The sequence below is a fragment of the Maylandia zebra genome, linkage group LG4 (genome assembly GCF_041146795.1).
Source record: "Maylandia zebra isolate NMK-2024a linkage group LG4, Mzebra_GT3a, whole genome shotgun sequence".
Lineage (NCBI taxonomy): Eukaryota > Metazoa > Chordata > Actinopteri > Cichliformes > Cichlidae > Maylandia > Maylandia zebra.
Window position 1 is genome coordinate 10,228,837 of NC_135170.1, and position 24,950 is coordinate 10,253,786.

At 42.3% G+C, this 24,950-nt stretch overlaps 2 protein-coding genes across 7 annotated transcripts in view; both read left to right on the plus strand.

Moving 5' to 3' along the window:
- Window positions 1-20,589, plus strand: part of pkn1b (protein kinase N1b) — a 42,414-nt gene extending 21,825 nt beyond the window's left edge. For all 4 annotated transcript variants that reach the window (XM_004562930.3, XM_004562931.3, XM_004562928.3 and 1 more), the window contains 21 exons: window positions 2,898-3,198; window positions 4,231-4,376; window positions 4,484-4,604; window positions 6,390-6,535; window positions 7,312-7,525; window positions 7,628-7,822; window positions 7,975-8,084; window positions 9,123-9,266; window positions 9,445-9,520; window positions 11,279-11,408; window positions 12,585-12,675; window positions 14,703-14,794; window positions 15,183-15,255; window positions 16,443-16,534; window positions 16,675-16,851; window positions 17,286-17,348; window positions 17,449-17,525; window positions 17,635-17,777; window positions 19,152-19,259; window positions 19,438-19,518; window positions 19,600-20,589. In XM_004562930.3, the coding sequence (XP_004562987.1) occupies window positions 2,898-3,198; window positions 4,231-4,376; window positions 4,484-4,604; window positions 6,390-6,535; window positions 7,312-7,525; window positions 7,628-7,822; window positions 7,975-8,084; window positions 9,123-9,266; window positions 9,445-9,520; window positions 11,279-11,408; window positions 12,585-12,675; window positions 14,703-14,794; window positions 15,183-15,255; window positions 16,443-16,534; window positions 16,675-16,851; window positions 17,286-17,348; window positions 17,449-17,525; window positions 17,635-17,777; window positions 19,152-19,259; window positions 19,438-19,518; window positions 19,600-19,803 (2,784 nt within the window). In that variant the 3' untranslated portion in view covers window positions 19,804-20,589. The remainder of the gene's footprint in view (window positions 1-2,897; window positions 3,199-4,230; window positions 4,377-4,483; window positions 4,605-6,389; window positions 6,536-7,311; window positions 7,526-7,627; window positions 7,823-7,974; window positions 8,085-9,122; window positions 9,267-9,444; window positions 9,521-11,278; window positions 11,409-12,584; window positions 12,676-14,702; window positions 14,795-15,182; window positions 15,256-16,442; window positions 16,535-16,674; window positions 16,852-17,285; window positions 17,349-17,448; window positions 17,526-17,634; window positions 17,778-19,151; window positions 19,260-19,437; window positions 19,519-19,599) is intronic.
- Window positions 20,590-22,868: 2,279 nt separating this feature from the next.
- Window positions 22,869-24,950, plus strand: part of engl (endoglin, like) — a 45,886-nt gene continuing 43,804 nt past the window's right edge. The window contains exons 1-2 of one of the 3 annotated variants that reach the window (XM_076882960.1): window positions 22,869-23,203; window positions 24,745-24,860. In XM_076882960.1, the coding sequence (XP_076739075.1) occupies window positions 24,791-24,860 (70 nt within the window). In that variant the 5' untranslated portion in view covers window positions 22,869-23,203; window positions 24,745-24,790. Of the gene's footprint in view, window positions 23,204-23,324; window positions 23,599-24,744; window positions 24,861-24,950 lie in introns of those variants that run through there. The other 2 variants (XM_023153198.3, XM_076882959.1) reach the window with 2 other exon arrangements.

A 24,950-nucleotide genomic window follows, 5' to 3' on the forward strand; every position in this document is an offset into this window, starting at 1 on the left:
ATCATCATCATACTGAGTTCGAAATATGAGAGAAATCAACCGGCTTAAATCAGTTTAAAGGCAGAGGTCAAACTCTTCTTTGGAGCCGCGTTGATGAAGGTGTAGCCTGTAACAACTGATACAGCTGTTGTTAACAACTTTTAAATTAATCCATGCACATAATTTAAAAGAGCAGGTTAATCATGCTTTCCCTTATTTTCTGTCAAGCGTATATGTTTTTTAAATGAACAATGCCTATGTTAAGCTCCCATGTTAAAATGTCCAACTTCAGTAATGAAATAAGCATTTTTATAGGTTTACTTTGGTGGAAGAAATAGAAATGCCTGCTAGAAATTCTTTTAAATCTGTATAGCCAGTTAGCTGCAAATTATTATTATTATTGGTAACTCATACATTACAGCCACCTTGTTAAATTAAGGCTGTCTGTTAACATTACAGATGTGCAGGCCTGATAATATTTGTTGCCTAGCTCTTAGCTAGCTTTTCATTTTAGCCATAGCCACTAGGTTAATCGTAACTTAGCGGCTAACGTGGTACCGGGTATTTGCTAAGAGTTAAAAAGCTAATGAGAACATTTGTGGCAGCCAGGTAAACGTTTATGATAACTGTTTAATATTTCTGGGTTGTTTAAAAGTTGTTTTAAACAACTTAAGCTTTAGCTTTATTGACCTCCTCATAGAGTGTTGTTCTGTGCTGTGAACATCTACTACAGCTATGTGTTCAGCTGCTAGCTAGGGTTAGGGCTGTGTGCCTGTCTGTCTGCAGGGTTTTTTAGTAAAACTCAGTGTCACCCATAGCTGTTGTTGCCTTTCAGAACAGCTTTAACAAAATTATGTTAAAAATAGTAGAGATTTCTCACGTGACATCATGCACACGAGTTGCTTACCATACTGGACATGATATTTTGAGGTAAAAATATGTATTTCTTAACTGATTGGCGAATGTGTCCTTGAGGCTGCTAGTTATCACTAGATGAAATTGGTCACAAAGAGGGTCCTCCACCAAAAGCATCCTTATGATTGCCTTGGTCAGTATCAGATTGGCATGGTTGCCAGCAGTTTGGATAGAAGTTGTCAACATGACTGCAAATACTTGCTGAGAGAAACTGAGAGAAACACAGTTACTTGAGAAACTGTGACACAAACCAGAAATGGAGAATATTTGTCTTCTAAGTAACAATTGTGCAGCCAGTACTGGAAGGTGCATCTTTTACTGTGCCAGCAAACATTTTCCGTTTCCGTTTTGTGTCACACTTTTCACAGTTTCACTACTGCTTGGAGAATAGCTGGTAAGTGCTTGTAGAAAAGTTAGTGTGTTCAAACTGTGAGTGACCACAGCAGTCTGCTACCGATCAAAGCAATCACAGCTGGTTGGAGATACACAGTTTTCCCTAGTTACCAGTGGTTGTCAGGAGGTCACTGACTGCTCTCTATATCTGTTTTCCTGAGGCTTTAGCAAAGGATTTCCCATCAAGGTCCTGCAAACACTCAGCAACTGGTTGTTGGAATATTCATTTTCCCCTTACGACTGGTTGCCAAATGGTTACTGACTGGTCTCAAGGTCTTAATCACGTGACCCTACATTGCCATCATGGTTGTCAAACATCCAGAATGGCAGAAGAGTTAATGTCAGATGGCTAGCAATCACATATCTGCAAAACGTCAGTCTAAATTCCTGCGTGGTTAATTGTACAGTCCATTCAAGAAGTTTTTAGTTTGATTTTGTGAGTGAAACTGTTACTTTGTACTATTCCTAGCTAATATTAGCAGGTATCTGATTGTGTATTGCTCACGCATAATCTATGGATGCAGTTTGGTAACCAAGCTTGTTAGCATTAGCTGCTAATGTAACGTGTAACACAGGAGGGTCCAACTCCAGTCCTCAAGTGCCGGTGTCCTGCAGGTTTTAGATGTGTCCTTGATCCAACACAGCTGATTTAAATGGCTAAACTACCTCTTCAACATGTCTTGAAGTTCTGCAGAGGCCTGGTAATGAACTAATCATTTGAGTCAGGTGTGTTGACCCAAGGTGATATCTAAAACCTGCAGGACACCAGCCCTTGAGGCCTGGAGTTGGACACCCCTGATCTTCCTCCTTTCTTTTACATCTTATTGTATTCTCTTCTGATCAACACAGTCCGTCCACCTTTTGTTCAGACTTTCTGTTTGAAACACACAGAAAGTTGGCTTGCAGAAAAAAGCTTGTTTCTGACATAGGATTAACTGCTGGGCTGCACCAAGGTCCAGTATAAGAAAAATAAGGATGATTATTAACTGTTAATCATGTAAAACTGTTTTATTAGCGACCAAGAAAAAAAAAAAAGATGCTGGAAATAAGCTCAAATTAAACTCTTGTGCATCTGGTGATATTCTGTTTTCTCCTCTACTAAATATTGCATCTCATGTATGCTTACTATTATGTTTGCTTACTAGTGACCAATCCAGAAGGAGACCCTGATTGATTTTAGTTTGCATTGTTGCTGTTCTAATCTTCTGTAATCTGGTTAGTGTTGATCAGCAGGAGAGCTGATGTGAGCACTCAGCTCTTTACACACTTAAGTGCTGCCTCTGCTTTGATGCTGCTTCACCACGTCAGCTTGGCAGGTGTCAAATGTTGACGATTCTCTCACAGACGTACAGTTTTTCTCTCCTTTTATCCTGCAGTGCTTCATTTTGTCAAATATGTGCAGGGTGACTGTTTCCAGCTTTTACTGTCATAACCTCAGCTTTGCTCCGTCACCCTGCAAATCAGTTTCTTAGGTCAAACTGAATAATCCTTCTCATAAACAGCAACCTAAATATAGAACCTTTTTTTCATGTTCTTGTGGGAAATCACCTTTCCCTTCTCTTTAGGCTCTTTAACAATAACAACCATCTCCTTTTTTTTCCCTTTTTCAGAGTGACACAGACAGGCTGTCAGTGCTCCAGCAGCTCGGTCTGGACCAAAACTCAGACTTTTCAGACTCCAGTGTGCAGCAGCGGCTGGATGAGCACCGCGAGAAGATCCGCAGAGAGATCCGCAAGGAGCTGAAGATCAAGGAGGGTGCAGAGAATCTGCGCAGGGCCACTACCGACAAGAGGAATGCCCAGCAGGTGGACTCACAGCTCCGCAGCTCCAAGCGGAAGCTTGAGTCACTCCAGGCTCAGCTCCAAGAGCTGGATGCTCACATTGTGGTCAAAGGCCATGAAGAAAACAAAGGTACAGTGCTTTACTGTATCTGATTTGGAGCATACATCACATGTTGCCTGTGCTGCTGGAGGCCTTTTTGTGTTTCCTCCTTTTAGATAACACTGAGATGTTAATAAGGCACGCTGGAGCTTTGAGTTAAATGCTTTAACATACCAACATGCTCATAGTATCAGTGCTAATGTTTAGCAGGTAAATTGTTTGGCACCAGGGGTTCCATTCCTGTTTTATCAAATCAGCACCTTTCCATACTCATATTTCCACATGGTGCCTAACGATTATAAAACAGTTGTGAAACTAAACTAAGAAATGAACAACACCTTAATCGAGCTCCAGAACTGTAGTTATGATGTGATGATAACATAAGCCTGAGTAATGCACCGTTTCAGCTATAAGGTGCATTACTCAGCTTTAGGTTTTTTTTCCTAAAAAAAAGTCAGGAATTAAAAAAAAGTCTGTTAGCTTTAGCTGATTCCTGCTACTAGATTTATGCTTCATAAAACATTGGAAGGAGCCAGGAAAGGTGGTTCGGGCATCTGACAAGGATGCCTACTGGGCGCCTCCTGGGTGAGGTGTATGTCCCACCTGGAGGAGGCCCCGGGGGAGACCCAGGACACGCTGGAGGGATTATATCTCTCTGCTGGCCTGGGAACACCTTGGTGTTATCCCCGGACAAGCTAGAGGAGTAGACCGGGAGAGGAAGGTCTGGGCTTGTCTGCTTAGGCTGCTGTCCCCACGACCCGGCCCCGGATAAGCGGAAGAAGATGGATGGATGGAAAATACCGATCTGAAAGTGTCTTTATATATAAACTTTACTCACTTGTAACTGAAACCTGATGCCTCCTTAGGCAGGAAATATGTAAAAACATATAAATGTCTTGTGTGTTGGCCTTTTATGGAGTAAAACAAGTAAAAAACAAACAACCAAAAGAAAACCTACACACAGTTTTTAGCTTCATGTCCGACCATTTGACAAAAGTGATGTTTGAAAGACTGCATCAGAAGCAACCTGACCTCCTAAGCCGACTCTCTTTCTGTTACCAGATTCAAATAAGTCTCCAGGACCCGTCAACCAGACGTCCACCAATCAGCACCGCATAGCTGCTTTGGAGCGGCAACTGAACATTGAGCTGAAAGTCAAACAGGGAGCAGAGAACATGATTCCAATATATTCCAGTGGCGGTACCAAGGTAACTGAACTAGCACAACCACCAGCAAAAAGTCTTACTCACTATGTTTACTGTCACCTGCACCTTCCGGTGTTCAACCTGTGACATGATCTCTTGTCACTTTTCAGGACAAGAAGCTTCTCCAGACTGCTCAGCAGATGCTGCAGGACAGCAAGACAAAGATCGACATCATCCGCATGCAGATCCGAAAGGCCATGCAGGCAACGGAGCAGTCTGAGGACAACCAAAGTACCTATCGTGCTTTTGTCTCATCTTTCAGTTCCTCCTTTACTCCACCTGTCAGTCTTTCAGCTTATAAACACTGCATATTTTATGATGCGGGCGGATCAATTCTTGGTTCAGAACTTCACAGCGTATAGTCTTCCAGTCAAAAACACACACTCATACGCGCACACACACAAGCGCAGTGTCCATTACAGCCCCCTCACTCTCTCAGGTTAGAGTCTTATTGATGTTCCTGCATCCCCTTGATGTTGCCCAACAACTAAAAGCCATGGCTCATTTAACAGAGGTTAGAGAGCAGGCCGGGCAGATGCGGGGAGCCAGGAAGGGAGTGAGCCTGAAAGGACTGAGTCAGAGATGACAACAGAGCGAAGCGCTGGGAAGGAAGGAGTGAGAGATGAAAGAGAATAAGCAGGCAGGATAAAACAAAGCTCAGATCAGCAGCGACGCTAGATAGGACACCAAGCTCGCTGACTTAAAGACACACACTTCGATTGGGGAGATGTTTTTTGTTTTGGTCTGTGCCACTTTTCTTCCAGCGTGTTGCTTCTTCAGCTTTTTTTAAAACTGCCAAGTTTGCCATTTTTATGTTAACGCGGATCACATGACTGTTGGTGCATAAATGCAGTCACTCTTGAGGGTATTACCCAACTTTCCAGTTCCTCTCAGCTCCGTGGAAGTCTTTGCATTTAAGCTTTAATGTTTATTTTACACGCTCACTCACAAGGACCTGCGCACAATGTACCCAGCGTGTCAGACGAGCTAGCTGACACGGTGGAGCGTTTACTGGCGCCAGAAATGAGTCAGATGTTTCTCCACAAGTCGGCAGCGACCTCAACCAGAGATAAAAGAGGCTTTAAATGAGGCAGACAAAAACACAATGTCAAATGAGTACTACGATACTACAGAACCTTTCTCTTGGAAAACCTTTCTGTACCGCTGTGACACATGAGACAAAATTATCAAATGTTACGTGTCTGTGGGGGGTATCTGCAATCTCATGAGCCTTTCACCTCAGATATTTCCACAGTAGTTTTGTGGGATTAAGGTCAGGACTTTAAGCAAACTTTAGTAGAGCAACTTGTGTGTTTAGAGATTGTTGTCTTACTGGCTGAGAAATCCATTTTGCTCTCATTCATCCACACAGCATTGTTTAAACAGCCTTCATCTAAATGAGCTGCAGATCAAATGATCTAAAGATCATTTAGCCTTCATTCAAGCAAGCTAGCATGGTTCCTTAATGAGAGTAGTGCTTTGTGCTTGCAGACCTGCAATGCACGCTGTTCGTGTTCAGTGATGATGATGGTGGCCTCATAAACGTGACAGATGTCTTTTATCCTCTTGGAAGCTACCCAGGCCTTAACACTCCTGGCTAATTAGCTAATCATTGCTAACTGACCGGCTTGCAGATTGTGGAGAGTTACAGTGCTCTTACACACATTCTTACATCTGACTGGTGAGGATCAAATTCGTGAGATATGCTTCTGTAACCGTCTCCAGCTTGATGAGGATCAACAGCCTGTTCTTTAAAACCCCACCACAGAGGTTTAAGCCTGGGGTGACCAAGTGTAAAACATCTTTTGTTTGTTTTATGTCTTTAATTAGATTTCTCCTGCAAATTTTGGTTTGTGTGGAACTCTCACAGTGTTTAAGGTTATATTTATGAGCAAATGGAAACAAAGGGTCCAGTGCATCGTTGGAAAAAAGCCTCGTTACACTTTCTGTTTCTATGTCATATTTAGTCATTTTTGCCCTTTGTTCATGTTGTGTGCTGTTCACACCTTGTCCCAGGTAAGCCGGACCTGTGTGGGGCGGAGCTGCGTGTGGAGGAGCTGTGGCATCACTACCGTGTGGAGCATGCCATGGCTGAGGGAGCCAAGAACATGATGCGACTGCTGGGTGCGGGAAAGGTCCAAGATAAGAAGGCCATTGCTGAGGTCAGAGAGGAGATGGTTGAACTTTATCTGGGTCAGAGATCTACAGTCCTGGCAGTATCATCTGTTTTAAACCCTAAAAAGTTTCATTTGCGTCTCTCCTTTGGGTAGATGGAATAGAAAATGCTGAGTTCTGTGCTGTATGTTGTTACCGTTAAACAGATCCAGCTAGCTGCTTCTCACAATTACCAGTCTCATATGTTAGTCCAACAATGCTAACCAATTACTAGCTGTACCTTTGTGGTGATATCAGTCACGTATCTCTTTGAAAGAAAGTGAAAGAGTCATAACATTTGTTCCTAAATACTGAGCCAATCCTTAAAGTGTCAGTGTTTCTTTGGAAAAGGCAGAAGCAAAAACCTGTACTTTTATTGGTGCAGACACATCCACATAATCCAGAGTAGTCATTTCAAAGAGATTTGGTTACATTTTCTAATTCTGACTTTTTTTTCCTTTAAGCATTGCTAAATAATGTCAGTTTAGCCTCCTCATTTTGCAAGAAAAATAGGAAGTGGATGCAGCAGTTTATTGAAGCATCCAGTGAAACCATTTCTTATGAGGCTTCAGTGAACAGTTGACGGTTCAGCCAAAAGCCCATTTGACCCACAGACCTGTTAATCTCTCAGGTCCTGGTTCAGGTCTTTGCTGGATTTTTCCGGTTTTTTAAGGACAAGACTTTCACCATTTACAAGAAAGACGTTAGCACAGGACAGTATGTTAAAAAGAATCTGAAATCTGTCTCCAGTCTCACAGCTTTGTATTCTTTCTGCGCTCCGCAGGCTCAGTGTGGTTTGAGCGGCTCGTCCCAGCGTCTGGACCTGCTCCGATGCTCTCTGGAACAAAGACTGCTGGAGCTGCCTGAGGATCATCCCAAAGCCTGCCTCATCAAAGAGGAGCTAGTGCTGGCCTCCTCCTCAGCTTTCAGCTCCCGTCACAGCACCCCATATGTCCATAACCAGTACAGCACCCTGATCAAACCATCACCCCTTACAGGTAGACAGAATAAATAGGAGAATAAAACAGCTTTCAGCATATTCAGTCAGAGTTTATTATTCAAAAACGTAAGGTTAATTCCTCTTTGCCTTTTCTTTCCAGGCAGTCTTCAGGTTCGTCTTCTGGGCTGTGTGGGACTGCTGGAGGTCGTCCCAGGGAGAAATAGAGGGACCCCTGTCGTTCTGCCTTCTTACTCCACACCAGATGGACGCTCCTCATTCAAACTGAGCGGCCTCTACAGCCGGAGCACCAGCAGCATGAGCCTCAAGATCCCCAGTAAGAACGAGGACCTCTCGTGTAAGTGTTCCTGGTCTTTTTTTCCCATTGAATTAAGCTCTAGATGACTGTAGTAACTAAAACAAATTGACACTTGAGGCTTATAATTTAATAAAATGCAGCCCCCGGTTGGCAGTCGACATTTTTACTTAGTGTTTGTGTATCTTTAACAGCGGAAGTGAGTGCCGTGCTGAAGCTGGAGAACACAGTGGTGGGTCAGACAGCTTGGAGAACAGTTGGAGAGCAGGCCTGGGACCAGACCTTCACTTTAGAGCTGGAAAGAGTACGACAAAGCACACTCTCAATCTGTTACACTGTCACAGAAATACTGTGGTTCTAGCCTAAGCTGTCAAGCAGTGCTTTCCATGGGCTTTTACATTAGCTACAGTGCATTTGATGGGTTGTTACCCAGAAAAATACCTTCATTTTAAAGTAGAGCAGAGATTTTGTTTTGTTTCTTTTCACTTGGATTTGTTTCCAATTCCTTACTTGGTTTAAATTCACACATTTCCCCTTCAGTATCATCTTCTAGCGCAGCGGTCCCCAACCCCCGGGCCTCGGACCGGTACCGGTCTGTGAGTCGTTTGGTACCGGGCCGCAAAGAGTTGAGGCTCAGGTGTGAAATGTATGGTGTTCAGGGTTTTTATCAGTTTTCAGCGTTATTTTGTTATCGTTTTTATCGTTTACTTGGTTTTCCTGGGTCTTTTCACTTGTGTTATAAATAAATCTTCTTTTTTTCGGTACCGGTACTAGTTTTATTTTGTTGTATTTATCTGCGACACCTTAAAGGCCGGTCCGTGAAAATATTGTCGGGCATAAACCGGTCCGTGGCGCAAAAAAGGTTGGGGGCCGCTGTTCTAGTGCACTACTGGACGATTTCCAGCACAGCTGCTATATATAAATCTCTCCCTGGAAGTCTTGCCCTCTTCGTCCTTGTGCCTCTGTAACGCCCACTGGATCTCCTCCAGTGTGTCAAAATTATGATCATTCAACCAGATTTACATTCTGGTGGGGAGGAGGGAGTTGTCCAAATCACAGAAAGGCAAATCTGGCGAGCAGAGGGGCGTTAGGAAGATAGTGAAGAAGATTGTGTTGTTCTGCATTGACAGCCTGAATCTGGGAGCAAATTCACAGTGCACAACCACGATGAAGAAACTGCCTGTTAAATGTTTACACTGTCACTGAGCTGCAAATGTCGTTCCTATAGCGATAACCAAGCATGAGCTTAGATCCTGTTTCTCACGGTTTCCCTGAAGCAGAACTGCGGACTTGTTTTTTTTTAATGTATCGAAGCAATCGAATGTTCGTGTTTTGTGATTAGTCCAGGGAGATGGAGATTGCTGTGTACTGGAGAGATTATCGCTCCCTGTGTGCTCTGAAGTACCTGAAGCTGGAGGATTTCCTGGACAACCAAAGACATCAAGTCCAGCTGGAACTGGAGCCACAGGGGCTGCTGCTGGCTGAGGTACTGGGCAGACACATGCGTGAACATTACAGCTCCCTTTTAGTCTCATCAGAACCTCCTCATCATTCATATTTGCCTGCAAACACTAAAACACAAAAGTACCTAAAAAACACAGTCGCTGTGTTTTTTTACCTCAGGCGCAGACTAGAGTTGTAACGTGTAACTGTGCATGTTTCAGGTGACCTTCTTCAATCCAGTCATAGAGAGAGGCCGAAGACTCCAGAGGCAGAAGAAAGTCTTTTCTAAGCAGCACGGTATGCTCCAGTGTTCACACACAACCTTTTTATATCCACGTTTGGACTTTAAAATCTTTTTCCCAGCTTGCTGCTTTTCTTGTTTCACATTTTTTTTGACAAGCGGATCAAACGTGTACGTGCTCTGCAGCGCCATCTACTTGTGGAAAAAGAGACTTGAATCCACCAGTGAACAAAAGAATGAGAAGCGTGTGTGTGTTAAGTCACCACCGCTGGCTTTATCGGTCTGTGACTGCGATCTGTCATTCAGACATGGACCCGTTTTGCATGATTGCTCCTCACGGCTTCATTCAGACGTACTCAGAACACACTGATGGAAAGTACACCAAGTGATGCATAATGCACGAGGTCAGAGTTTTCTTAACTGCAGCTGTTTTTTTGGAGCTGCCTTAATAATTAGAGAGGTTATAGGGATACATCCATAACTGTCTTGGCAAAATAAAAAAGGTTAGAGATCATCTTTGTGAAGTAAAGATCTTGGTGTCATTTGCTGTTAGACATTGTCAGCAAGTCGGGGATAATTAATTTTTGGTAATTAATAATGTTTTTCTGCGTTGCATGCAAATGTGTGCAGCCCTTTCACTCTGGAGAAGATAATGAGAGGTTTCTGTCATCTGATGCTGCAGAATTGTAACAAATGCACAACAAAAAGCTTCCTGAAGCAGCTCCTATTAGTGTTAACTGGGATTATTGCCAGCACTGGTGAGCAGTGGTGAAGATTTTATGCTTCAAAATTTGACATGAGCATGAGAGGAGGTGTTGGAGAGGTCTGTATGTACCTCCAACAAAAACTTTAAACTGTCTGTTTTGCTCTCTCTGAATTTTTTTTTTTTTAGTTCAAAAGCCTTTTTGAACACAAAGAGGAAAACTTTGAGCATGTTGTCAGATTAGTCGGAGGCTTAAAATGAGTGTGTCACATGGCAGGTTTTTCCCCTGTTTAAAAAGTTATTGTTAGCTAAGCTGACAACTCAGCATGTCGGAGAGACAAGTGCACAACTGTAATTTCCCCTCAGTGACTCTGAGTGACTTTCTCACTTGTGCCATGTTGAAAGTGATCATTACTGCATGTTGTTAGGTCTGAGCGGGTTGCACATTCACACATTCAGATGTCGTTGGGTTAAAAGGAAAAGGGATGCATGTCTTAAAAAATTATTTGGTATAGCTTAGTGGGTAAAGTGGATCGGCCACTATTTGCAAGGTGAGCAACTCTAGCTCCTTTGTGTCCCTGTGGTCGCAGCAAAGTCTTTCCTGAGCCTGGTTCAGCTGGAGGTTTCTTCCTGTTAAAAGGGAGTTTTCCTTCGTTTGGGCTTTCTTGGGGTTTTCTCTTTATCATTGTTGGGTCTTTACTTTACACTACAAAGCACCTTCAGGTGGTTGTTGTTGTGATTTGGTGCTGTATAAATAAACTGAATTGCTGAATGATACATACATCAGTTATTCTAAATTAAGATATTATTTTACTCGCTTCAAGCCTGCTGCATGTGAAGTTTTGTTTATAAAACCACAGGAGTTGAAATAATATCATCTGTTTAATTTACGAGACGCACATTCTAAAGATAAGGTAAGATAAACCTCTTTTAGTCCCACATGTGGGATCTTTTTTTTTTTTATCACAGCAGAAAGTACAAGTTAAAAGCAGTAAAAAATTAAGAAAAAAAAACTCACATGAAAAAGTCACATGCAATAGAGTCACGTCATTTGACAGCTGAGCTGAAGCTGAAGAGTTTCTTTTTCACATTTGGCAATGTGTACGTTTAGGTAAAGCTTTCCTGCGGGCCCGTCAGATGAACGTGGACATCGCTACCTGGGTCCGCCTGCTGAGGAACGTCATCCCGAGCGGAAGCAGCGCGCCCAGTTTCACAAGCAGCCCGCTCACAACCAGTGCAGGGTATGTAACTAATGTGTCTGCAGGTGGACTGAAATGCATATGGTATGCCTTAATGCATTTCAGTTATTAATTTAGGATATGTTTATTTTAAGTCGTGGTCATTGATCAGTGTAGAGCTGATTAAAGGAATCAATATCTGACCACTTTGGATCAGTTGCTAATGGGTGGTGGATCTTATGTAGCTTTAAAGAACTTTTTAATGTCTGCCATTATTTATATTTTTATATTGTCATTATTATTATTGTTATTATTGCATCATTTAGACAGCGTGAGTTACACCTGAGCGGGTATTCTTGAAGTTGAGTTTATTGTTGGCGGTGTATTCATTTTCATTTTTTACCAGAAAGTAAATACCGTATTTTTCGGATTATAAGGCGCACTGTCGATGAACGGGTCTGTTTTCATACATAAGGCACACCGGATTATAAGGCGCATTAAGCAAAACAAAACAGTCAGATAAGTCAAACTTTACTCAACTCTTCTTCTTGCTTCCTCCACTTCCGTACCATTGACTCATTAATGTTGAATTTTCTCGCAGCTGCTCTATTCCCATGTTGTTGCAGTATTGTGGATGGATTATCTCAGTTGTTCTCCTGACTGAAGTTTGGTCCGTTTACAGCATCCTGCTATGCGATTGCATTTGTCCCTAACCATCGGGAAACCTCACATGAGCTTTCATTGAGTGGAAAAAAGTTAGCGTTCATCTGTTTTCATGGCTGCCTGGATGTTAAACTTAATTGTTACACCTGGTAAAGCAGCAACGCTGATGATTTTATTAAAGATGAAAGAATTTAGACAGTTTTTAACTCTCAGTGATGCCGCAGTGTTCATTTGACTTTGGGACCTGAAACGGATGGAGTTTTGGACCCAGATTACTCCGCGAGGCTCCTGACTACGGTGGCCGTAATGCTCCGACAATCCATCAAGCGGTGCAGCTTCATAGCTTACCAAAGTCCTGCTAAAACATTTTTTGACAGATTTTTGAGCGCCGTGTACCACATAAAATCGGTCCGACGTCAGTAAGCGCAACCAGAATTCATACATAAGGCACACTGTCGATTTTTGTGAAAGTTAAAGAATTTTAAGTGCGGTTATAGTGCAGAAAATACGGTAATGCTTTTATTTGTGCCTCCACAAAGTTTGATTTCTTTTTTCTTTATTTTGTGCACTCTGCAGGGAAATCTCAGTGGAGAAGCTAAACCTGGAAACTGACCATCTGGTAAAACCTGAAGTCAAGACAGATGTAGTGGACTCACCTGCTCCCGTGGTGAGTGAGATGCAGAGATTCTCTTGGGGGAAAAGATGGGCATCTTTATACTATCACGTTACCATTTTCCTGTTTTCCTACCTGCAGCCTCTGTCTTGAAAACAGTGCTCCCTGTCATACAGGCTGCCTTCCTGTGGGCTGCAGTGAAATCTAAGACCGGCCTAGCCGGGGCCTGAGCGGAGACAGAAACAGAAAGAATGAATAATTAGCCAAATGGAGAACTGAAATCTCAGGGAGACAGCTTTAATGAGACATAATTGGATGGAGGGGAGCTTTAATTTGATCAAGTCCAAATCTGTGTGATTTTCCCAGTGTGAAGAACACAGTCTGCAGAGGGTGATAGTGTGGGAGTGAAGAATAGAGAGGTGGAAAATAGAGGAGCTGTGACAGCGAAGCAAAGAACCAACTGAGCCTGAAAATTAAACTTATTTCATTTTCACTTACTTATGAAAGGGAAACAGTTATTATTAAAAACAATGCAGTTTAGTAAGAATACAAGGAAAAGAATTTTCAGGAACTGCTTTAAAGATTATGACGATTATCAAAAATACACAGTTTATTCTGGTTTAAATCCAGAGACATTAAATCATTTAATTTATTTAAAATTGCATCACATAAGTGAATAGGCTAATGTCAAACATAAGGCCCGGGGGACAGAATTGGACCGGCAGAGATTCTAATCCGGCCCACTGGAAAGATTTGGAAAAAGTAAAGGAGTGCATAGATTTTGAACTTTTAACTATATATTTATAGTTTGCAGCTTTTTCTACTGATTAAGATCTCCTCCACGACCATTCATGAAATACCAAAGTAAATAAGGAGTAGATTAAAAATTAAATGACAAAAACTTTCCTCTTTTTCCAGTATCTGCTGTATCTACTGTAGAAATGTTCTACTGTAGAAAAAAGGGACATTATTAAAAATACAAGACTGTCTGGGCAACGAGCTACCAGACCTTTTTCTGTTATTTTAGCATGTGAAAGAAATTTAATTTAATTTATACAGCGCTAAATTACAACATCAGTCATCCTGAGGCGCTTTATCTTGTAGGCTAGACCCTACAATAATACATAGAGAGAAAAACCCAACAATCATATGGCCCCCTATGAGCAAGCACTTTGGTGACAGTGGGAAGGAAAAGAAGAAACCTCCGGCAGAACCAGGATCACGGAGGGGAGGGACGGCTGCTGGGAACGGTTGGGGTGAGAGAAGGAAAACAGGATAAAGACATGCTGTGGAAGAGAGACAGAGGTTAATAAGAAGTATGATTCAGTGCAGAGAGGTCTATTAACACATAGTGAGTGAGAAAGGTGACTGAAGAAGAAATACTCAATGCATCATGGGAACACCCTTCCTGTTCTTCCTGTTAAAAGGGATTTTTCCTTCCCACTGTCACCAAGTGCTTGCTCATAGGGTGTCGTCTGAGTTTTCTCTGTCTTATTGTAGGGTCTTTACTAAAGCACCATGATCCCTTAAAATAATATTACATTATTACAGGAACTAAACAAGGAGACAAAATATCATCTTTTCAAATATAAGCTTTAATTTGGTGATTTCATTCCTTGCATTCTAAATGTAATATTCCAAATTATACACTTTATGCAACATGGCTTGTCAGTACACTGTATACCAGCAGAGCTAGTGTGACTTTAAATATAAGAGGCCAGGGAGGAAGACAGACAGATTTAGACAAGCAGAGAGAGACCCAGAGGGGCCCGTGGCAGATGGTGTGTTCAGCGGGGTTGAAGTATTATGAGATTAATTACTCTGATGTTTTTAGACAACTAATTAGCAGTGAGAGGGGAGCGAGGAAGACAGGGGAGAGGGGAGGAGCGAGGCTGTCGGCCAACAGGGGGATCTGACCATCCGGCTCGATGAGCATCACTGACTGATTGTCTGCTTCTACAGATGTTCTCCATCATTTTGCCCTCTTTTTGCTGTATTCCCTTATTGGTATTATCTCCCCCCTGTGTCTCTTGTCATTCAGTATGCTGGTGTTTCACATTTCCCCTCCCCTGTTATCACAGGAACAGACGCCGGTCATTGAGCCTCCGTCCAAACCAGAAGTCCCTGTTCAGGAGACGCCAATCAGATCACAATCCCACAACTCTTTAAGCAGGTGCAGAAATAGACAAAGATCCTTATCTCTCTCTGTCTCACACACACACACACACACACACACACACACACACACACACACACACTTGAACCCACACCTGAGCATGTCTTTTGCAATATTGCCAGCACAGCATGACACCAGGAAGACACCCCCTCACACAATATGGCCATATTTCGTAACCTCTTTTTTTTAACACCTGATTTTAACGCTGAGTCATCATTAATATGGATTACTGCATATGTCACCCCAGAATAAGACATGCTTTACTGTGTTAGACGCTAAAACGCAGAACAAAAAAGCGAGTTTCTGGTGTATGTAACAGATTTTGTTGAACGTTATGAAAGACATTTATTGCATTTGCTGTATAATAGTAATTTCCCTCTCTCAGGCCCAGCAAAGGACCTCTTTCCCTGCAGGACTTCAAGCTGATCGCTGTTCTTGGCAGGGGCCACTTCGGGAAGGTACTGTGTTTCATTTTCAAAATGATAAAATACACATCTGTTGTGTAAATAAGTATTTTAATATTAGCAGCCTGTCAGTAAACACAAGCTCCATGCAGCTCCATGGAGCATTTTAGCCTGTTTTAGCTCTGTGGGCCTCATTCAAGTGGGCATGTGAAATAACTGTTTGATTGATGAAACGTGCACACTGAACAGTTTTATTCTTTCCATCATACATTTGGTATTAGATCTCGGTATTACACCCCCTATGAGCTTTGAATTCTAGGCTTTTTCACAGAATCCAACCGACTTGTGAGTGGCAGATCATATCTACTAATCTTAACCAGTATATCAGCTGATCTTAGCTATATACATCTATATATCTGTATCTATAATAACTAAGATCTGTTGATGTAAATAGCTGAGAACGTTTTCATTTATTACAGCAGATAAATGAACATTTAAAAATGATAGAAGAGATGGGGGGAAGCACCCTTTAACCGTTTTACGAGTGTTGACTTTGCATTATTTGTCCACCAGGGGGCACTTTGTAACTTCCTTATTGGCAACAGGTGTTTGGAGCCACAAACAAAATTACCTGCTAATCTGAGCTGAGTCGGGGAGAATATAAACTAGTAAATAAATAACTACCCATAAGAATTGTCAGTGAAATCTGTTTATGTTTCATGTGTCTGTAAGATAAAACATTTTGGCATTTCCTCAGCCAGCCTGGACATAGTTCAAGGCCGTTCCAAATTTAGTTGCAGAGTACAAAGATATTCTTGTCAGAAAATACTGATAAAGCTCAAATTTGTCCATTCATACTGTCGAAAGAAGCCCAAGGAACACATAAAGAGCTGCAATCAACCAAATAAACCACCACCACCAAAGCGCTATACAAATACAGGCTATTTTAACATACTTCCCTAAATACTCACACTTACTGCAAAAATACCTCCCGGATAAATGCAGGGTTGCTCCAAGTTCATATTTATTGAAAAGAAAAATGCTTTAGGTTTCAGGCTGAGGCAGGTTGGGTAGGAGGGAGAGTACTGAGTTCTTTATTAGATATGCTTTTTGATCACAGAGACAAAATTACAGAATTACACCTGCCTTCTGTTACTTTTTTCCAGTTCATTTCCATTAGCAGAGAGTTACTCAACAAAAACTCTGAAGTGATTAACGAAAGCTTTTGTTGGACTCTTCAGGTGCTGCTATCGGAGTACAAAAAAACAGGCAGCCAGTACGCCATCAAAGCCCTGAAGAAAGGAGACATCGTCGCGCGTGATGAAGTGGAGAGGTAGCTGTGCTTTACCACCTTAACCACATCTCTGCTGCACGACAAGAGCTCATTCACCTCATAATTACACAATGATTGTCTCATGTGCATCCCCCTTCCTTCCCCGTCCCTCCCCCTTTCCTCTGTCTGTCCGTCTCCAGTCTGATGTGTGAGAAGCGGATCTTTGAGATCGTCAACGGCTCCCACCATCCCTTCCTGGTCAACCTGTTTGCATGCTTCCAGACGCCAGAACATGTGTGTTTTGTCATGGAGTACACGGCAGGAGGAGACCTCATGATGCACATACATGCAGACGTCTTTTCTGAGCAACGTGCTGTGTGAGTTCTGCTTTGTCGTGCATGTATACCTACACATATCTACAGGAGCTGCTCGGCCATGGAAACCATGCCATGAAGCTCCCGGCACACAGTTTTGCCGCTGATGTTAATGTGTACGGAAGTTTGAAGCAGTTTTTGAGTCAACAGAGCGTCTGTCACTTTCACGCACTGCAACTTTGTGTAGTAGGCTCCTTTGTGGCTGAGCTTCTGTGGGTCGTAAAAGCTTCCACTCTACAATAACACGGTTAATTGTGGGATATGTAGGCGGGAAGAAATCTGACAAACCGAAGCTTGAATTCAACGAGCTCTTTAGTGTGACTCATTGTTTCATGAATGGCTCGGTGCGCAGACTTTATACACCTGGAGGAATGGGACTGAAGTCTTGCTTCACACTTTTCTTCTGCGTCTCTTGCTTTCTGTCGTCTGTACAACAGGTTCTACTCTGCCTGTGTGGTCTTGGGTCTTCAGTTTCTTCATGACCACAAGATTGTGTATCGGTGAGTGTTTGTATCGCCTCCGTCTTTGCATTCCACACGTAACGCGTTTCCTTTCTCTTTGAAGTAGTCGACATAAATCTGATTCCTTTTCTTCCATCAGGGATCTTAAACTGGACAACCTGCTGCTGGACACTGAGGGTTATGTTAAAATAGCTGACTTTGGGCTTTGTAAAGAAGGTGAGTGTTCATCATATGCTGATCACACTGATCCTCTGTTCCCTTCTGTTTGGTTAAATCTGACTCAACCCTCACACGTTGGTCACCCTTTGTTTCTTTCTTTTCTGAGGCATGGGTTATGGAGACAGGACCAGCACATTCTGTGGGACTCCTGAGTTTTTGGCCCCAGAGGTGCTCACAGACACATCGTACACCAGGGCAGTCGACTGGTGGGGCCTCGGGGTGCTCGTGTATGAGATGCTGGTGGGAGAGGTGAGAACTAGTCAGTCACCACATTCACACGGGCCATTTTCTCCTGACGTTGCTCTCACCCATGTGATTGTTGTTAGGGTAGAAAGGGTAAATGATCCTTGTAGCGCTGACCCAAGCTCAGACGCAGAGGATCAGATGATCCCCGATTCCCAGAGTTACATAACTTGCTACCTTCTGAGCTTCCCACTGAGCATGACAGGAGTGGGGAAAAGGTTGTGTAAATGTCATGAATACCCATCTTTCTTCGAGCTTCTTATCTCCTGCCTGGATGTCAAATAAAATGACAAAAAATGAAACACTAACACTGAAGATGCCATCTTTAGGTTTCATAAAAAGTCATGACAGGGGCATGTTTACTGTTTCTAACACTTTAAAACGTTTGATAGCAGATGAAGCTGTTAGCTTAAGGCTTGAAAGCAGAATATTTTCTCTTTCGTGCTTGATGTGGGACTTATACATCATATCTCCAAACGTTGATTCTGTTCATCGGGACGTAGCACTTTCAGTGGGAAAAACGTTTCGTCACTCATCCACGTGATTTCCTCAGTCTCAGTCTTCAGTCTCTTGAACAGAATCAACTTTTGGAGGTTTACTTACCTGGATGATTGGGCATCAAGACTTTTTATGTCATAGTGCAGCAGAGGTAGTCAGTGGGTGTTTAGGCATCCAAACTCTTTAGTGCTGTAACATGGTCTGGTTATTGTCTTACTTAAATAAGGATGGTGGCTAAGCTGCTTCAGGTGTATTGTTATGCATTAGAAAAATGTTCTACGTCCAGGTAATCACATGATAGGGTGGGGTTACAGTGAGTTCACCCCAAACCTTGGCTGATTGTGACCTACATCCATTTTCACACCTTGGCTCATGGGGTTAGGTAGAGGATCATTAGGGGGTCCTTTCTCCCTCTCGGGGGGGACACTCCCACAGGGCTTAAATCTGTGACTCTCCACCATTTGACCCTAGAACTGAAGAAGCTTCTCGGATGAGAGGTGAAACGTCTTTAAGTTGCTTAAAGACGTTTCACCTCTCATCCGCTTAGAAAGAAAAGTCCAGATGCTTTTCTTTCTAAGCTCCTTAAAAGAGCAGCTGAAATATATAAACTCCATGTTTATTTATCATAATAATGAATCATTAATTTAATTTACACCCGTCATGTAAATTTCATTTGACCAGGTTCCATTAAATGTAACATTTTTATTGTACTCGTGTACCAATATTCTATGAAAAATTTACATATAATCAAATTACTTAAAGTCAGCATTTTGTCATTAGTTACAGTGTAATACCACTGTAACTAATGATGAGTATGCTACAGAATGTAGTTGAATAAAACGTTATATTTTACAGATGTGTAATGTATAATGTTTGTTTCAGTCTCCTTTCCCAGGTGATGATGAAGAGGAGGTTTTTGACAGCATAGTGAACGATGAAGTACGCTACCCGCGCTTCCTCACCACTGAGGCCATCGGCATCATGAGACGGGTCAGACGATGCTTTCTTAAAGTTATTTTGGGCTTTTGTGTATTTCTAATAATAATAATAATAATAATAATAATAATGGATTGCATTTATATAGCGCTTTCTTTTTGATTTTTAGGAAGGTTTTGATATGTCTTCACGTTTTTTTGTGCTCATAAGTGACATTTTTGTTTTTTTCTAGCTGTTGAGAAGAAATCCCGAAAGACGTCTCGGTTCTGGAGAAAAGGATGCCGAAGAGGTCAAAAAGCAGCCTTTTTTCAGGGTGAGCATTTTTTCTTTCATATTTTTTTTTTCCTTGGCGAGAACGTTGATTGACAGCTACCTAAACCTAAATCCCATTCAGGTAATGGACTGGGAGGCACTCCTGCAGAGAAAAGTCCCGCCCCCGTTCGTTCCCAACATAGTGGGGAAAGAAGACGTCAGCAACTTCGACGAGGAGTTCACCAACGAGGCTCCCGCTCTCACGCCACCCCGCGAGCGCCGAGCCCTCTCCCGTAGGGAGCAAGATTACTTTAAGGATTTTGACTACGTCTCTGACCTCTGCTAGGCTCCGCGGTCAGAGGTCAAAGGGTTATTAGCTCCCCACTGCCAGCCACAGACTCTGAGAGGAGACTGAGAAGTGAAAGGCTGCTGTAAAAGCACAGAGGAACTTGATGTTGATGAGAAGCGAGGAGCACTCTCTTCTCCGCGTGCTCACGGTGAGACGAAGCACTGGCCGGGCCGAGCGTCAATGATTGCGCGTTCCAAACACAGGCAGTAACAAACAGACTGTCTTGAGGGTGGGGGGGTGGGGAGGTCACGAGAAGAACTGAAGATAATCCAGGTTATCAGATCCTGCTGTTTGTTTGAAACGCTCACAGAGCCTCAAAATCACAAAGAGTGAAAAAAATGTGATGATTCTGACAGGAAGCGCTCTTTTTTTCCTGCATTTGCTACACTCTGTCGTCCCTTTATCTCTGCTGTCTGTTGCTGCTACAGTGTGTGTTTAGCCATGTGCACTGTCCTCTGCCTCAGTCATGAATGTATCCACGTGATCCGCAATCATGCACCACCCGTACATTACCACCCGGGGGAGCCAGAGGAAAGAGGGGCTCTCTTCTTTTGATTAAGCCAAAGAAAGGCAGGAGCAAGTGGAGGGTCTTGCTCAGTCGTCTTTGTGTTGCGTTCCCACCGACTTTTGGTACAACACAGATTTTTGACTCCAATCGTTTTTCAGAGACAGGAAGCTTTTACAATTTTTGTGATTTTAAAGTTTTGTTTTACCCCCATCTGTGTTTCTTCCTCTGTCATTTGCTGGTGAAATGTGTTGACTCAGTAAAAATGTGAACCCAAACTTTGGAAAATTTGGTGATTTAATGCCCCCCCCCCCAACAACACACACGTCTGCTGTATATTCTTACATCAGCAAATTGTTCGCACACGCATGTGAGCGATAAAGGAAACCTATCGGTCCGGATAGAAGAAATGATTTGAACTCCAGGTTCCTCAAAGAAAATGTTTCTTTACGATAGGTTTGTGGTTTTATATTAAACTAAAAATAAACTCAAAAAGAGGTGTGAAGAATTTGTTTTGTTTACTTAAAGAAAAACGAAAAAATAGACAAAAACCTGAAAAAATGTTTTGAGCCTACAGAATTAAGATAAACTTGGAATAATCAGAAAGTGTGTTTGATTTTAATTCTATATCAGCTTAGTGATGTTTGTCAACAAGCCTCAGGAAGCTTCAGTACAAACAGTTTGTTAGGCTAAAAGTGTTTGGTGTTTATCGTAATACCCGAAAACCCCCGTACTGTAATAAATAAAAGGACTAAAAGTGGCATTAAAATGAATAAAAACCAAATGGAAATGTTTTAAACAATAAGTAAAATGAAATAAAAATGAAAACTAACAATGTAGCTGAAAGACCAGTCCAAAGAGTTTTGACTGAGCGATGGCGCAGATGTATCCGGAGTTTCTGTGATTGCTTTAATTGAAAGGTGATTTGCAGGAGAGCAGCACACAGATGTGCGTGTAATTTCTTTCTTGTGTCGCACTGACCCCACAGCATTTTGGATTTGGGGAGTGGATCAATTATCCCTGCTCACTAAGGCCTAGATGGAAAAAAAAAACAAAAAACAGGTAAAATGTAAAAGGATGACTAAACATGTCTGAGTTACTCAGGGTCCCAGCTGGTATCGTTATTGGTGCTTTAAGGGAACTATTATGCAATTAAAGTTCACAGACACAGATCATGTTTAAAAATTGCACTTTATTTACTTGCAGCCTGTCACTAAACCACAGTTTGTTCCCATTTATTTAGTTGACTCTAAGATAAAACACTTTGACAGACATAAAATAGGATTTTTGCACCAACAAGGTGATTTACAAAGAGGTCGGCATGGTGTGCAGTCTGTTCTTAAAAAATCTGAGGAAACTAGACAAGTCTTTTAATACTGTAAATCTTGTTACTGTGACATCTACAATGATATGATGAGAATCTTTGTATTTTGATTGGGTACAGCCCCCTGATTCATTTCAGGTTTACTTAATGGGCTGTATATAAAAAGAAGGATGTAGACACTGTAAAAGTCAGAGAAATGCACGATCTGCAGTAATCTGTTTGGGTTTTTTGAAACTCTACATCATGAGGTGATATTTGATTTTCCTCCACGACTCATCAGGAAAGCTTTAAGAGAGAGGGAGCTGAGGTTTTGTGTTTTCATCATGCAGCCAGCTGAGTCTCCCCTGCTGACCATTAGAAAGACATTAGGTTTCAGGCACATCCATGTCGGCTTCACATTTCAGAAGATATGCCCATTTGTTAAAGCACAGTTTAAGATTTTTGTCTCATGCAAAACTTTGGTATTTGGACTGTCTACACGTCCATAACAACATGAAATCACGCCTGATTTCTTTGGCTTTTCTGAAATTTATAGCAGAATTATCTCCTTGTTTAGTTGTTGTGCTCACAACTCTACAGCTTTGGTGCAGACTCCCTTTCCCATAGTAACATTTTTGGCCAGAAGGCAAAAAGCCTTTATACTGCCTATTCAACACCACACTGGACAGCGAGCAGGCTCAGCAGTGAGAGTGGGGAGACCAAAGATGGAGCTAAAAACTCTGTGAACGCAGTTCTTATGGTCTTCAGGTGAGCAAAATCACAACCTCGACAATGTATGCTCACTGTTATCACTTCTTTCCACTTTGAAAGCCAAGAAAAAACAAGATCTTACAAGCCCCTCCCACCCACACATAAAATAGATGATGAAGCTCTGACAGGCTGCTTATTGGGGAGAAGCTGCTGTGGGCTTTCACTGGTTTGCTATCATGTTTTCTTTAGAAAGGTGTTTCAGAGGTTCAGATAAGAAGACACACCAGTTAATGTGTGTGTTTGTGTGTGTCTGGGTTTTTGTTTTTTAAATACCCCACCACCCTCCACCCCGCCTCCCGTTATCACCCTCACATTTCCCCTGCCAGTCAAACTTCTGAGGTCCACCCTGGTCCTCCTCTTTCCCTCCTCTTTCCCTCCTTCTCTCCCTCTACTCCTCCTTCCTGTTACCATCTACGTTTGGAGACGTCTCCAGAGCCTTTTATTCCTCTCCTCGCCGTTTCTCTCTCCACTCTGTCACACCATCCCGCAGTCCCTCCCATTGCCCCTTCTTTACAGCTGCCCACCCCCCGACACCCCCTCCCCTTCGGCATTACTCCATGTGTAAAATGAATTTCACCCGGAGAAATCTATTGCTTACAAGACGCACCTTAGCGGGCTAAAGATGCCCGATGGCCCGCACAGCTGAGAGTTGCGCTTTTTTTCCTTATTCTTATTCTGTATTTGGTCTGTTTGACATGTTGAGGGTGTGTGATAGTGTGTTTAGGAAATGAGAGGGGTGTGCGCAGAGTTGTGAATACAGTGAAGTCTGAAGCAAACAGCTGGACCAGCAGTCAGCCTGTACCTTCGAGGAGCCGCAGGTGAGTGACTGTATTCACCCCAAGAGCGCAGACCGCTGGAGGGGAGAGAGTTTTTAGGAATCCTGCAATTTCCTGAAGACTCGACTAGCACGACTTATCTGTCCGGAACTTTCTTGGAATTTAACAGCAGCAACAAAAATACATTTATGAGAACACCAGTCTCCATGTTTCACTATCTTAAAGCATGAATCAAGTTAGCAGCTCTCACACAGACTGCAGAGCGCGTGTTTGTTCTGCTCAGGATGTTTTGCATGATTTCCTGAGCAGTATGGACTGGTTCTCAGTAAATTCGTGGACCATGCATGGATCAGACTGATGCTCAAGCACGTTCTGCTCCATGTCAGCGCATTTCTGCGAGCAAAAAGAAAAAACAAGCTGAGAAGAGTAAATCAGAGGTCAGTGCACTTAAGTCAGGATGGTTTGATAAAAGCTTTGATTTAATACATTTGACGAAAGTTTTTTTATATTATTTAAAATACTTTTTTATTGTGACAGTTCATTTTGTAAAACTCTTTCCCAGAGGAACATGTTTGGTTGATTGGTTGTTAATTATTGCTATTAAATGTTTATTTTTTTTAAACTGACACTTTATTAGGTACACCTTTCTATTCAGCAGTTTTCTGCCAGCAGTTTTGGGTCCATATTAATGTGATAGCAACAAACAGCTGCTGCACATCCATGATGTTACTTGATGGTGTGTTATCCCCATCAGCTGATGGGTACATTAACTCTTTATCCTTGAAAGCCTACTAAGAGTGACCCTTGAATCTCTTTTCTGACCCGGGCAGTTTCTGTTATAGACTGCGCTTGCATCAGAAATTATTGAGGGTGGTCTCTGCTGATGCACCTAAACTTGGAAAAACACATTAACTATTCTAATGTTCATCAAACAACATCTTTGTTTATATTTACTAAGGTATCAAAACTCATCATTAAGGGTACAGATGAGGTCCTGTTTATGTGGGAGAGAGTTGTGCATTCAGAGATGCTATTACTCATGCCTTGATTGTAAAGCGTGGTCGTTGAGTTATTGTCGTCTTCAGCTCGAAACATTCTAGCTATTCTCCTCTGATCTCTGACATCAGTGAGGCATTTTCTCCCTGAGAGCTGCCGCTGTCTCTTTCTCGAACCATTCTACATAAATCCTAGAGATCATTGTTTGGGGAAATCCAAGCAAAATATCAGTTTTTGAAATACTCAAACCACACTGTCTGGCACCAACGACCATGTCAATGTTACATCAGTCAGGTTTCTCCCCTGGTCTGAAGCTCAGACAATGTCTACATGCTTAAATGTGAGTTGTTGCCATGTGATTGGCTGATGAGATATTTACATTAATGGCCATTTGAACAGATGTCTCTAATAATGTGTCCAGGGGGAGTATATCAAGGTTGCTTGTTTTTTTCAACCAACAGTCCCTATTTTGATCATTACTAATCAAACTTATCTGAAGCTTTTCTGCTCTGGCGAAAAACAGGCATACTGAGATAACTCTGAGTTAGAAATCACACATAAACTGCATGTTTGATTGTGTTTTTAAGGTGTTACACTAAAAAAGCATTCGGTCAGTCTGGTGAAGCAGTTGTCATGATGCCTTCGCTGTCTGGACTTGGATGGACTTTATTCCTTCTCTCTTTCCTCTTGGAGCACCCAGAAGGTAAGTCCAACGACACCCAGCAGGAGACACAGCAAGAGATGTATTTATCTTCTAGACCAGCAACAATGAGGATTGTGTCGTGAAGACATA